Source organism: Argiope bruennichi, chromosome 1, assembly GCF_947563725.1.
Source record: "Argiope bruennichi chromosome 1, qqArgBrue1.1, whole genome shotgun sequence".
Classification (NCBI taxonomy): Eukaryota; Metazoa; Arthropoda; class Arachnida; order Araneae; family Araneidae; genus Argiope; species Argiope bruennichi.
This window is the reverse complement of record NC_079151.1, coordinates 146,302,179-146,317,741: the sequence shown is the minus strand read 5'-3', so window position 1 is coordinate 146,317,741 and position 15,563 is coordinate 146,302,179. Positions and strand designations below refer to the sequence as shown.

General features: G+C 29.9%; 1 protein-coding gene across 1 annotated transcript in view; it reads right to left on the bottom strand.

Moving 5' to 3' along the window:
* The window catches only part of LOC129965925 (uncharacterized), a 39,740-nt gene extending 29,415 nt beyond the window's left edge, over window positions 1-10,325 (bottom strand). The window contains exons 1-3 of the mRNA XM_056080216.1: window positions 10,166-10,325; window positions 7,630-7,805; window positions 1,455-1,641 (exon numbers count right to left, since the gene is read on the bottom strand). Coding sequence (XP_055936191.1) covers window positions 1,455-1,641; window positions 7,630-7,805; window positions 10,166-10,211 — 409 coding nt within the window. The 5' untranslated portion in view covers window positions 10,212-10,325. The remainder of the gene's footprint in view (window positions 1-1,454; window positions 1,642-7,629; window positions 7,806-10,165) is intronic.
* Window positions 10,326-15,563: the final 5,238 nt, after the last annotated feature.

Here is a 15,563-nt window from a genome sequence, read left to right as displayed (position 1 = left end):
ACTCGTAAGCATGCAGCATACAACTGGCCATGTGAAAAACATGGATTTTCCAGGTTTAATCCACTCTTGATCCTTGCGCCTTGTTGATGATCATCGATAATGCAAGTCGAATGGGGAACTGCAGTCGTTTGAAATTAAAAGGCATGTCGGTGGGAATAATGGGAATACGTGGAATTAACACATCTTTTCTATTTGACTTTCCGTTAAGAATAGTTGCCCCGATTCTTGCCGCATGTTGATCATGAGTTTCTGAAGCACTTGAATTTGCAATTCGTAAACGATCTGCTTCATTGCTCGCTTGTCGTTCCTCATTTATTTGAGAAGCTCGAATTCGCTTATTTCTACATGCTAAGTGACGGACGTTTAAGAGGCACATATTTTGACGAAGCAATTACGCTAGTATAACCGAAATATCGTTTGTCGATTCATTGAATAAATAGAAAAATGGCTGTTTGCACTGGAAAATTATATGTAACTTGATCGGCATCGATAATAATAATTCTATTTTGTATGTTTGAGATACACTTTGAATAACATGTGTGGTTCCTCGCAGCCAAAATAGTGAGCATATTGGATAACAATATCTTATGTAGATGACTATTCATTAAGAAAAAGAAAAAAAAAATAGCTCTTACACTAAATATTTTAGATATATTTTCACTCATATTGAATGGCATCGATGATAATAATTTTATTTTTTTGATAAATGTGTGAATAACTCCGAATGACGCCTGCCATTTCGCTTTCACTGTTTGGCTTTTATTAAGTGTCAATTTTAAAATAATGTAGAATAATATAAACGTATGAAACGATTTGTTTGTAAAGTTTATTGTGTTCAAAATATTTGCTAGTCATTGTACTCTGCCTGTAAGCTTCGCGCAAGTGCAAGTAATAAGTTGGCAAAGTTTTATAGGCAATCAGAAAAACGGTACGGCAGTGCATAAAATACGAACAAACAAAAACTCATTTTTTATATATTAGATTATGGAAGAACAATAATGTGCGCACAAAAAATGCATTTAATATCGCCTCAATACGCATGCGTATGAAAAAGTATGTTTTAAACTATATGTAAAGTTATTATTTAATTTCTTAAAATGAGAGAAAAAAATGCACAGAAATGCAACTGGTGTCCTGAAACTCTCATTTTAACTTTATTCCGAAAAACTATAATTTTTTATAGTTTTGTAGTCTCAAGGAAAATGTAAACGTTTTGATTAATTCTTATCTTAAAATCTAATAACAACCTTGAAAAGCTTTTCCTTGAAGATCACGTATTACGCACGTATTTGTGTCCTATTTGGCCATTTGGACTGTCTTTCAGAGTGTTTTGAATGATTTTAGAATCATACAGGGCGCGTCACACAGATAGTATTTAGCCAAAGTGCGTTATCAAGTTAAAATTAATAATTATAATCAAAAATTTCACTTCTATAATCATGGAAGTTACTTACTAATAATATATTCTAAACGAAAACCAGATATTCTCCCATAGTCATAAAATGTGTCCACTGCACTTTCTTTGTACATTATAGTAACATTGCTCAGTAGTGTAACAGAATTTGACGAAAATTGACAAAATTTATATTTTTCTTCTTTTTCGGCAGAGGAAATTTCCACATAATTCGAGAAACAATCTCGCTGTAAGAAGATTTAAATATTATTTTATTTTTGTTCGAATAATCAAGATACAGACAATACCGACAGGATGAAAATGAAACATAGTAAGATATTCTAATTCTTAAAAAGATTTAATTAAGGAGTTGACATGTTTTCATTGAAACATACATTTTATTACTTTCTTGTATATGAGATATACTTAGAAAAGCATTGTAACCAATTGAAATATTTCACTTAAATTGTTTGATGTATTCATTATTTGAGACCTCGTTCAACATAATTATTAATAAAGAACTAGTTCCCTTTATTAGCAAGAAAATGCCGTCATGCCAGGGATATTTGAGTGCTGCTGATTGAACTCCCTGGATAATCATTTATCATATAACGCGATTAAAAAGTCGCAGAGAATTGCACTTTTATTGACCTAAATAGTTTAATTATTCCTTCAGTGAAGAAATATTTTATTTGTTTCAAATAATACAATTATTATTATTATTATTATTATTAGGAAAAAATTAAAATTGTTATCATTATTTTTTTACAAATCACTAAATTTACCATTTCTCATTTTTTTTTCTTTTTAGACAACCGTTCTGTTTTTGTTTTCCCCTCTTCTCAGATGGTCTCCCGCACGAACATTATAGTTCATTTCACATCTAGTGAAATGTTCATGTACAACATTCTACGATATTTTTTTGTAATGCTGACTTTCTTAGCACTAATAGATAGAAAAAATTTCTGGAAATAGTTCTTTCTTACATCTGCCAACCTCCCGCTGGAGTGGTGCGGAAATTTGGAGAGGAGGTGCCAGCTCAGGTGTCGTCCTCGTTATCTGACCGTGATTCAAAATGGCGAGGTCCGTTCCAAAATAGCCCTAGTGTTGCTTTAATGTAATAATATATACGTTAATATAATTAAAATAAACTTTACATCTGTCTCTGTGTGACGGCGTAGCGAGGGTCAAAGACATCTGAATCATAATACGATTTTTCTTTGCTCCTTTTCGTCACCTGTGGTTTATTAAACGCAAAAAGCAAGATGGGTATAGCATTACTTCTTTCGTTTCTTCTGGAAATTTTACTTGAAAAAATGACACAAACACACAATTGTTTTGTCCCCAAGGCCCCCGAGTATATCTGCCTTGCTCCCCGTTGCTACGCCAACGCCAGTATTATGTAAAACCGCAACAAACTCTTTGGATGAAATATAGCATAAGGTTCTTAAAAGAAATTTGTAGATATAATTGTAAATGATATTTCAGAAAAAAAAATCGATTATATGGTTCAAACAACTCAATATAATATATTTTATATTATATATGAATTTATTATTTAATTACTTAGCTAAAAATATTTCTTACGTGCTAGTTGCTATTTACTTTGAATTAAAATGTATTACATTAATATTTAAATTATATAGATATTTATTTACCTGCATATAAGAAAACATTCTGAATATTTTTTTTTTATCATCACCATTATTTTTTACTAATCAAGTCCAAGAATACAAAGAGCAAGTAGTCTAAAAAAGAAAAATTCTAGTCCCCAAATTCTAACGAATAACTCCATATTTTAACTTCCTGGGTTAGAGAAAAGTATATTTAGATATATGTCTATCAATGCGTGGACGAGATAATAATAAAGAATTAGATGGATGGAATTTGTATGCTGTCTTAATCGCGAATTTCCATCAAACGCTCGGACGAAATTCATCTCTGGAAAGTCTATGCATCCATCTGCCTAGGCGCATGTGGGCACAATAAATAAAAACGCAACGAGACTGGTGAGTGAAATTTGGCATATAAATGAATTATGAAGTAGATGTATAGAGATGAAGAAGAAGATAAATATATATCAGGTATTAACCGATATCTTTCAATAGATTTATTGTTCATTGATTTATCTATTGTATGTGAATGAGATAACACGAAAACAAAAAACAAAACAAAAAAAATGTATTTTTGCCAACAAATGTATTTCTACTGTTGTAGTAAAGTAGTAGATTTATATCAAATTTTGAACCTAACTGTTCAGTGTCGTAAGGGCTGAAATGCTTACCAGTTCACTTTACCATACAATGAAGCTAAATACATTCGCTCCGTATATGAAAAAGTCGACGGAAAGACACTTGATGGGTTTAAAGAAAATTTGGATATTTTTATGAATCCCATCAACAAAGATATTGTTTATATTGTTACGATTCAAGTACGTTTTAGCTTTGTGAATATGAAAATATATATTTAAGAATTATTAAAATCCTTGTGAAAGATCCGAAGGTTTGGTTTAGTTTAGTTATATTAACGTCCGTTTTAAAGCAACACTATTGCTATTTTGGGATGGATCTCGTCAGTTTGAACCGTGGTCAGATGGCAAGGACGACAACTGAGCTGGCACCCTCTCTTCAAATTTCCATACCACACCAGTGGCAGGACAAAAGATCCGAAGGATAAAGATGAAGAAGAGAAGTAGCTCTACATAGACATGAGTATGTTCCTTTCAATTTTCTCGTATACTTTCACATTTCGGTGCCTTCTGGATATTGAAAAAAGAGTGTGCATTTGGGATCTATTTCAAAATGGGGCATGAATTTAAAATTCGAAATATTTTTTTAATGTTTCGGTTCATACTTGCAGATAAGTGAAACAAAAAAAAAATCTTCACAAACTCAAAAATTCAACAGAAGATAGTCATTCACCAATAAACTTAAAATTTGACATACATCTACAAACTTTTGCTAATATCTTTCGGTTTTGGAGGATGCCATTAATGAAAAAGACTAATATCTAATTTTATTATCCTCACTTTTATCCAATTTTTGATAGCAATCCACTTTTGTGTTGTGGCGATAAAATTTCATCCATATGATGTTTTTCTTCAGAGATTTATTCACCGACAGACAAAAATAAGAAAATTAAACAAGAAAAAAATTTTTTAAGAAAACACTTTGACATCCGCAGAAGCTGATACTGGAAAAGAAAAAACTTTTTACGACCCCCACAGAATAAAATTGTCAATGAGAAGAATATTCCTATTATACTCCTCTTATCTATCTATAAGTATTCCTGTATAGGGATGACGAATATTTTACGAGTGGTTATTACGTAACCAATATCAAAAAGTCACAAATACAAGTGATCAATACTTTTCAAAGAGGGGTGTGATTCAAATCCTTGATACGATCTTACTGGCTATATTTCGATTACAGGTTTTGGATCACGATAGAAAGTAACAATCGATACGATATCACTGAAATTTGCCGGAGCGGTGACTTCACTGGAAAGTACCAATCGATACGATCTGTCCAATGGAAGCTCTCGAAAGAAATCTGTGAATGGATTGAAAAGTGAACGGACCGGTTATTGATATTACCGTATCATTGAATTGCATATCACTGAAATTTATCCGAGCGGTGATTTCACCGGAAAATGCGAGGCTTCACTGGAAAGTACGAAGTCACTGCTCCACTTTACGGGAGTGACTTTTGATATTCGCATTTGATGATGCACTATTCCACACAGATCATTTTTAATTGCTCGTGACATGATTGACTTTGATTACATATATTCAGTTTACTGCTTGTGCCATCTATTGGTAGAATATAGAACTAAAGTAAACATTTTAAAGAAATTACATATATTTTTAATTCACCTTTTCCAGAAAATGGTTCATTCCAATAAATAAATTAAATAAACAGTTTTGAGAAAAAAATTAAATTTAAGAAGTGAGCTGAAACAGATAAATTAATTCAATCACACGTTACTTAAATTAGTAAATTAAGTATTAACTACAATTAATAAATTTTGTATTTAATATTAAGTAATAATTTTTAATTAATAATATGATTGAAATAATAGATATTTGGAACACATATTTAAAAATAACAATAGCAATATTATGTGTTATTCAAAAAATCGTGGATTATACATCTCTATTCCTGTATACCTATAGTATCTATCTATGTATAAAATAACATTAAATCATTAAGAATAAAAATTATATCTATCAGTACAAAAAAGTTCATGCTTCAACTGAAAAATTTGATGAGATATAAAAATGTAAATTTATTGATTTATACTTCTTTTTATTATCTCAGACTCATGTGTTTGTACGAATCTTTCATAACACATTTGAGGAGAAATACATATTAACAATAGGTTATTAAAAGTTTGGAATTCGGGAAATAATACTGCCTTTAATAACTCTTATTAAATTTTGAAAAATTATTAAATATTGAATTAATTGAAAGGTTACGAAACAAAATGAACATCTTTCACACCTATAAAATTGCATTCTTCTACCAATATCCGCGCATACAGGAACCAACTCATCACTTGTGGCATTAAGACTGGCTTCTTGCATTCGTTTACCAAGACAGCTATGTTTTCTTCTCATGGTTTCCTGATAGCTTGATGGTAGACATTGGATTCGCATCTTTTGGGTTCTGAGTTCGAACCCCGCCGGTCGTAGACTCACTGCATACCATATTACTGGGGATACGGGATCAGAGGTGATCGTTCCCTGATTCAGGTCTCAGTTACGATCCATCAATGAAATGTATGAATGAAGTCTACCACGTGAAAAGGGCTGTGACGCATGAGTAGCTAAGGCGCACTCTTGGCCCTAGATGGTGCTAATGAATCAAGAGACTCTAAAACTAGGCTTAGAATCGCTGACTTCATTAGCGGATTTGTCTATGACAAGTGCCATAAGCGACAACAAGAACTGCTACGTACTCATAGGAGACCGTAAACGATCTCATATATAAACGTGAAGTGGCATCAAGTCAGGTCGTCTATGAAGAAATTCAACAGGTCCTTGTATGCCGACTAATCAATAAAAAAATTCAGCCACCGTCTTACAGCTGACTTGGGGTCGGCATCATCGAATTTCAACCACGCCAAATTCTGCCAAAGGCAATTCAACTGTTGATTCAGACGCCAAATCAAAGAAAAATGAACATAACGATAATCATGCAGCGTATTGCTTTACAAAATGGGACCAACTAATGAATTTCTAAAAATGTTACACCACACGTCTATAGAAATTGCCATTGACGATGAACCTCTCGTGCTAAAAATGGATTTTCACCGCTCCAAAGTGAGAATTAATATCTCTATTTCGATTAAAGCAACATCTGTCCAAATGTCCAAATAATATTTCTCAAAAAAGAAATATTTGAATTTTACATGAAGTAGAGACTAACTGTAAACTTCAAGATGTCGCTCTTGTTCTGACTGCAAATGTCCAAAAAGTCTACGAAGACTGTATGGATGCTAGTACACTGAAGTATTTATTCTTTGTACTGTAGTTTTTTTAGTATCCAAAATTTTAAACTGTTCATATCTAGTATTTCTCTGAAATACCTTAGAAATTCAACAAAAGACGTGATTAGCAAATTTCTTTCAAATCAGGAAAATTGTATGATGCATTATTAGACAAATATTTTCATGTAGCATTTTTTCCTATATTGAATAATTTTGCATTTTTAAAATGAATATGTTAAATTTGTGATAAGCCTCTTCAAATTTAGAAATAGCATATCTCTGTGATTATTTTTAATAGAAGTTTGAAACTCTGTGTAGAAATATTTTTCTGACATATTTTTGTTCTATGAAAAACGTACAAAAATTTAATTTTTAACACTTTTTTTTAATAATCAATTTCCATAGAATCCAAAGTGTTTTCATACAATGGCCCACCTTTTTTAAGGGAATTTTGTAAGTGGAAGTATATGTCTAGATTTAATATATAAGAAAATAAATGAGTGTTCCAGTTTTTGAGAAATTCTGTAGAAATGTAAAGGTTAAACAAACTTGCATTTCTAGAAAAACAGTTAAATTTGTTAATAAAAAAAACTTAGAATATATTAGATAAAGTTTTTAAGGGTTTTAACAAGAGATAAAGTTTGATTAAAATATGCAAATATTATCAAATTATAAACCCTATGATAATAAACACTATATATATGTTCACAATGATTTAATAATTTATTTTATGCAATAATGTTCACCTGTAATGTCAAGTTATTCATTTTAATTTCAATATACTTTCCAGTAGAAACAGGTATGATCCAACAAAAATTAAATTCATGGTCCAGAGCTACGAATTCAGAAATGATTCCAACAGGAGAATGTACTATTCGGCATCCCATGTGACTATTTCCTGTAGGCAGGGAATGGAAACAGGCTGCAATGAAAATAATTAGCAAATCAAAAAAGTCAGAATGCAACTTCGTTTGTTTCTCTATGTATGCAATATAAAAAAAGAAGAAAAATGGGGAATTTTTTTTAACGGCAGTTGTCTTACTCAACTTAAGAATGCCATTTTTTTTTTTTTTGTAATTATTCTCTACTTTTTAGTTTTCATTTATAATTCATTATTGAGCATGTTATGGAATTTTAAAATCCTTCTTTCTCTACTTCACAATTTCAATAATGGATATCGTTACAGATATGAGGACAAAATTCAATCAGGTTAATCGATTAACTAGTGGTTAAATTCCATAATATTAGAAAACGCTTTTGTTATCAAAAACATGAAAATACATAAAATTTCAAAAAATAAAATCATAAAATTTATAAATACATAAAATTTCAAAATTATAATACATCGGAGAGTGTCTGAAAACTGAATTATAAAATTCAATCGCTACTAATAAAATATATCAAATATCAAAAAATAATAAATCTTTGTTTAAAGGTTTATTTGTTAAAAAGAATTTGCAAAAATGAAAAAAACATTTCAATTTTTTAAATCAGCTTTATCAAAGTCTATCAGGGACTAGTAGAAACATAAGATAATGCTGCAAGGTAGTAAATTTCATTTTGATAAAAGGCAATTTATTAAGGTGATATCAGGGGTGTAGCGAGAGTAAGTAACGCCCGTTGCATAATTTATTTGCCCAATTAGTAGCGGTAGCTTAGCAAGAGTAAATGGCGCCCCAAGCATGCCATTGTTCTTTTACCTCCCCGTTTTATAAAAAACACCAAAAGGGTGCATAAAAGCACTAATATTTTGTCTTCAAGAGGACCCCTAAACCTGATACCCGGGAGCATTTATATCCCCTTAATCTCTGATCGCTATGCCAATGGATGTTGTAGTGGTGTTCCTGTGATTATGAGTGTATCGGAAACTGATATTGTAAACCAAAACACCGAACAATGCAAAATGAAATTTGCACAATTTGAAATTTTGAACTAAATTTTATAGGCTGGTTACAGCAAAGTTGAGCACGTTGAGTCAAATTTACAGTGATGTGACAATGGACTGTGAGCACGCAGAATTTTCCCATCAGGTTTTTATAGCACCTGTTGCATTGATCGTCTCGAATTTGTCTTATGGTATGACACTGCTTCCAAGAGGATTTATTGCAAAGTTTTGCTACATTTGTGAAAAAACATTCGATTAAAATGGTTTGACCTGTGACACCAGAAGAGTTAGAATGATCTATGATGACGATTCATCCTGTGAGGAAGAACTTGTATTTTACTGCAATTGCAATACTCTAATTCATATTGGCTGCTTTCTTTCGTAAAGTATTAGCATTTATTTAGCACAGCCAAAATCCAGAGCAAAGAAACACAAAAGTCATCGACTGCTTTACAAATAAGTGTCATTCATTTCCGGAAAAAAAAGCTGCAACCGATGAATTACTGTACTTATACATATTTTTTATTAAAAAAGCTAGCTCTAGAACTGTCTTCATACATATGAACGACGATCTTTTCTACATAATCTAAATCTTCCAAACTATTTACGATAATATTTTCAGTAAAACTGTTACAGTCAAAAATTATTTGATATGTTTTTTTTTTAAATCTTGGTATTTTTATTAAAAAATGATATGAAGTATTCTTCCGCTAAATTTGTAATAAAAAATCTTAGAGCGTATACATTTTTAACTTTACTCCAGTATATAGTCATAATAAATATTAGATACAATAATACTAGATACTAGGAAATAATCGTCACTAATTTTTTTTTACTTCAGCAATCATCCAAAAGAATCAAGTACAGCAAAAATGAAATTCAGATATGTTTTTTGCAAGTCCTGCAAAAATAATCCATATTCCTAATTTTCATACCTATGATTTGTATAGAATCTTGAAATGTCGAACGATTCTTTCAATTTACGAAACGAATCAGTATATTTTCAGTATAAATAATAATAAGTTCGCTAATCAGTATGAAGATTAATAGTGTAGCTAAATGCTAAAATATTTTAGACACCGTTAAAAAAACTGAAAGCGATTGTATTTTGAGTATGACAGTGGTTCTTAAATAAAAATTACAGCATAATTATTAATAGGCTAGATGGATCGATAAGTATTTTAGAGTTCTTTAATATAAAGTACAAACTTTTGCTCTTCAAATGACTGTTTCCAGTGGTGAATTAGAAACATCAGCGAAATAGTGGTACATTTAGTATTAATTACCATAGTAAATCATCAAAACAATATTTCAAGAAGTTAACAAAAAATTAAATTATTCAGTAAAGAAAAAGTTATTTTAAAAGTTTCGTCATGCACAAGTTATTTTTAACTTACATAAATGACATCCCAATAAGAGGAAAATGACCGTAATGCGTTTCATTCCTTCGATTACTTGTTCAGTACCATTGAAAAATCAAACCTCCCAATGAATAAGTTTTCACAAACTATATGATGCCAAGACATCAATAATCATACGATACGCAGCTGTCTGAGCGGAGATGGGCATGAGAGTTTAGCTGATAAAAATGTTTCTTAAAATAAAATTCCGGAAACAACCGATAAAAACATTTCTAAGAATTTTATTATGAGGCATCGGTTTTAAGTCTTCATTGGACCGCTTGTTTCATCTCGACTTTCCATAGTATTGATTTAGTTTATAAAAGGAGATGTGACGTCGTTTCAAATAATCTTGAATTCAAAAATTTAGTCTAAAATACATTTCGATAATATTAAAAAACTTAGTTTTTTAGAACAGAGATTGTTGCCCGCGTCTCTTTTTAATTGAAAATTTTTCAAAACCCCCAAGACTTTAAAATATATTTTTAAAAAATAGTGTTTTTTGGATACATCTGTGTAAACATCCACTATTTATAACGGCCAAAAGTAATTTTTTTTTCGTATTATTATGCAACCACACACATTTGACTACCATCGATAAAATTCCATTAAAAATATCGAAACTCATCTTTCTCAATGACAGTTTGATATTTGTTTACTGACGACGTAATTTTGATCTTTTATATCGACTATTTAAAAAATATTATCAGTACAATCAAGAAAGCTCTTCTCTCTATTTTCTTGTATATTTCAGTATGCGAAAAGCTCCGAGCTTAAAAGAAAATGTGGTGCGCATTTCTGTTCGATTCTTGAGTTGATGAATTGGGTCCAAAGTTGATATATAGTAACAATTTTGATGTTAAGACGGCGATCAAATTTCTATTTTTGCTTGAGTTATCGTGTTTATATCAGGAACGGACAAACATTTTAAGGGAGGAAGAATGTCAAGAATATAGTCTTGAGTACGGAAATTTTCTGCGGGGGGGGGGGGGGGGTAAGGTCAATGAAAGTCCCAAACCAGGAATAACACGTTTGGAACTAAGTTTTGCGTTATACGCTGTATGATTTTATTTTAAACACCAAATTATGAGCTAATATTTCCAAATTTTAGTTGATTAATTTTGTAGGAAATGAAAGAGAAACCTTAGAAACCTCCTAAAACCTTAGAACAACCTCCTAACATGGAACACTCAATAATACTAATTCATTACAATATCACATCGTTCATCGGTAATGTATTGCAGTTAGAGATTGTAAATGTTCTTGTAAATTATTTCGCTTGCTATTATATATAACAAAAAGACATATAAATAAAAAATTGGCAATTTTTTGTCATCCTTCAGAAATGTACGTGGTGTGTGCCGCATACTTACGACATTGACTTCTAAGTCTTTTTCCAAGATAGTTAAACGGAGAAGAGCAGCAAAACGATGCACTTTAATCAATGTGGATAAAATCAGTCTATTTTTACTATTTATTCATCCAGCTAATCATTCGCAATTAAAAATTGTCACACTGCATCTGTTTCAACAGAGGTACAACTTCAATTCTTAAACTTTAGAGCATTTTTGTGAATTAAAAATATGGCACTTGGTTTATTTCCTGTCTGAAAATATAATTTTCAGACATAAGTGAATTAAAATGAAATACTTAGACGCTATTTGCAACCAAAAACCACAGCTTGTACAATTTCAGTGTTATAGTATTTCTTTGTCCCCCCCCCCCCCTGCTCTTCTCCAAATTTAAAGGCTTCAGCGCGAAAAATTATATATTTTTATATATAAATGGTATATATTTTTCAATCTTTTTCTGTTGCATGCAAATACGAAAACGCCTGTGCTCAAATAGAACTTGACATTCGAAAAATCGGTTGTTGTTTTTTTCTTTTTCCCTCGTTTTACCTTATTGAACAATATTCGCATTAAGAAGACAGACTATCTGGTACATTTGCGAATTATTCATTTAGAGTTATGAAATTTGTTTATACTTATGTGTTAAAATACAAATACAACATTTTTAAAAAAAAAATGTTCAAACGAAATTTATTATTTTTAAAAAATTAAAAGATATATATATTTTTTAAATTTCAAAATATTCCAAGCGATTTAAATTTTAATTTTTCGTATTATTTTTTAATTGTAGCCAAATATAAATTTATTTAGAACAAAATTGTGAATGATTTTGCAATTCCATAAATGCCAATTTTTTAGAAATATTTTTATCCATACTTACTGAATTTTCGTATGATTTTTTTTTTCAAAAACTAAAATTGACTTTTAACTATCTAGAAAAGCTCGAAATATAAAATGCACTCCCTATTTTCTTTTCATGTTTGACCGAAATATTTATCATCAATTCTATTTAATTTCCTCAAAAAATCAAGACGCCTGAAACATTTCAAAGATATTTAAATCTGATTACAATATCATTTTGAGAAAACTTGATAAAATGTACTTTTTTTCCCTCTAGACCTTTCAAATATTCATTTTATGACACTATTTTAGTTGGATATAAATATATATTTTGGTGATGAAAGGATAAAAATAAAATTTCATGACTTCGCCTATTTTTATTAAGTCCATTTTCCCCTTAACATAAAACTGTTCCAACGAATTTTTGAAATAAAATCTCTAAGAAAATGAATTATTAAACTATTATTTGAGTTGAAAATTTTAACTAACATTTTCGATCCTTTTAGAAGTATTGGTGACATGCATTCATATTATTGCACTTTTATGTTTTGCAATATTGTGCTGCTACCATAAAGCTGAGATACTGATAGGAGTGCAACCCTACTTTGGTGTAGGACAAGATAAAATCACGTGACTTGTGGACAGAATTTGTGTTATATTTCAATGGCAGATTTTTTCTCGCTTTTAACTGTTGGATTTTAAAACTTATTTAAGCCATGGTTAACTATTGCTGTGCAATTGGATGCAAAGAAAAAGCTTCTAAGGATACTCCTGTATCATTTCACGGGTATGTACAATAAACATATTCTGTTTATATCCATTTTAAGTCAATTCAAAATTTCGTAACCTCCACCACTCACTGATTTTGGTGTTAAAACTGAATAATATTTCATAGTTTGGTTTAGTTATTGTATTAAATTTATTTAATTTGTCATTAAGCTTCATTTAAACTGATGTAACTGCATTATATTTTGTTACTTGCTTTATTTTAATCTCGAATGTGTTGCAAGTGCTTGGCTGCATGGCGTGATTTTTTCTCGCCAATACAAGTGTTTACGTAAGCATTATTGGCCGATTAATAATTGTGTATTTATTTTAGTGCAAATAAAGTTCCTTATTATTTCCAATATGTTGTTTCTTTTTTATCATAAATATTCGAATCGTATTATGAACCGTGAAAGATATTAAATCATCATTGTGAATGGAATAGTGAAATTAAAACGAATGTTTTATTGAAAATATTATATAGTAAAATTTCCTAAATGTGCTAGCAGTAATTCCTGTTTTTATAAATTTTAATTAAGATCTAAAAAGAAACTAGTGGATATTCTAAAGATAAACTATTAAAGAAAAAAATGCTATCTTTACAGATAAAAATTTTGTCTGAATGTTAACATGTATTAATAACTTGCGATATGCACATACCCTAAAATCACCGTTTTCGTAAGAATTTCTTTATTATTTTGTATTAAATAGACACATTTAAGATTCCAAAAATGATTTAATTTTGTTTCTGCGGAAGTTAGAAGCAAAGTTACCGCCAACACTATAAACCAGAAGCGAAATATTTAAAACTGATATTAACAAGGAGAAAGCACGAGGTTTAAAACTGAGTTCAGAATGAGATTTTGTATAATGATAGTATACAGTTAGAATGTTTATTAATGAAAATATTAAGACTCAATAGTCAACCTTAAAACTTTCAAATTAGCTTATATACTAATAATGTGTTACCCGTACGAGCGCTCGAATAGTGTAGTGGTTAAGACACTGGCGTAGCGTTTATAATATTTGCGTTCGAATCTGAGCTAGTGTTTTCTTTCCTTTCCTTCTTTTTTTCTAAACTATTTCAAAATAATTTAACAGTTTTAATTAATATCTTTTTCATTTTTTATGCAAAAATAAATATTATTCAGAATATTCAAGAAAAAAAAAGACTTGGGCCACTTTTATAATCTGCTTTTATTATAAAAAGTTTTTTTTTATCTGTATGAGATAATGATAAAACATGTAATGTAAAATTAAAAGATGTTTTTAGGGAAAGAAAAGAAATAAAATGTTTACTTAAAGAAGAAAAATACTCACTTTTAATTAATGCACAAAAACAAAGCAAAAAAGTAAACATTATTTTCGAAACCAGTTTGCTGAGTTTTCAAAAATATATATATATATATATATATATATATATATATATATATATATATATATATATATATATATATATATATATATATATATATATATATTATTTAGGAAATGTTAACCGGAAATGAAAACCGACCAGACCCAATGCCAGGAAACAAAACGTTGCGCGGCAGTTTTTGATATGGCACATTTGCGATATGGCACCAAAAAAGGCCAGATTTCTCACAAGTCACATGGCTCATGTTGCGTACACTTGTTGAGACTAGAAACAAGCGACTAGCTTCCTTCCATTTATATCAGCTCTATGGCTACTACTCGGTTATATTTGTATTGCGGTCAGTTAGCACTTCCTGCTCTATATTTTTGTGAGTCATTACCATCAGCTTTCATCTTTTTACATCATGCATACGTAAACATGCGTATTTTCTAAACATTACATGCTTTCAGTTTAATATTTTTTAAGGAAAAATAGTTAACATGAAACTTATATTTTTAAAAATTAATTTTAAATGTGTAAAAAATTAACTTTAAATGTATATTTGTTTAAATTTTAATATTTAATTCTGTAACACTGCAGAAACATAACCTCTTCTTTTGTAAAATAATTTTTTCGCTTTGACAAAAGAATAAAAATAAAAAAAAACTAGCATTACCAAAAAAGTTAAGTCAATTTTTAACAAAAGAAAAAAAAATATCGTATCTTTTTCAACATTTCTTAAAGTTAACAAATAAGTTACTAATTTAGATGGATATACCATTTCTGAAAATGCTGACATTGATATATAAGCATATGTTTTGGGATTTCTAGGCCCCAAATTCAAATTTATTGAAATGTAAGAAAAATTTCTCTCTTACCATGTTAGTCCGGGATCTTTTATATGATATAGAACTGAGGTATTCCAAGGTGAATTAGATCACATAATTCATGAAATCATTAATCCAAGAGTTCTCATTTTTTGTCATCTTTTTTATTTGCAGGACGAGAACACAGGCACAGATAATTATATACAAAATATTTACATATATTTCTTTTTACATGCACGAATTCTTTACACAGC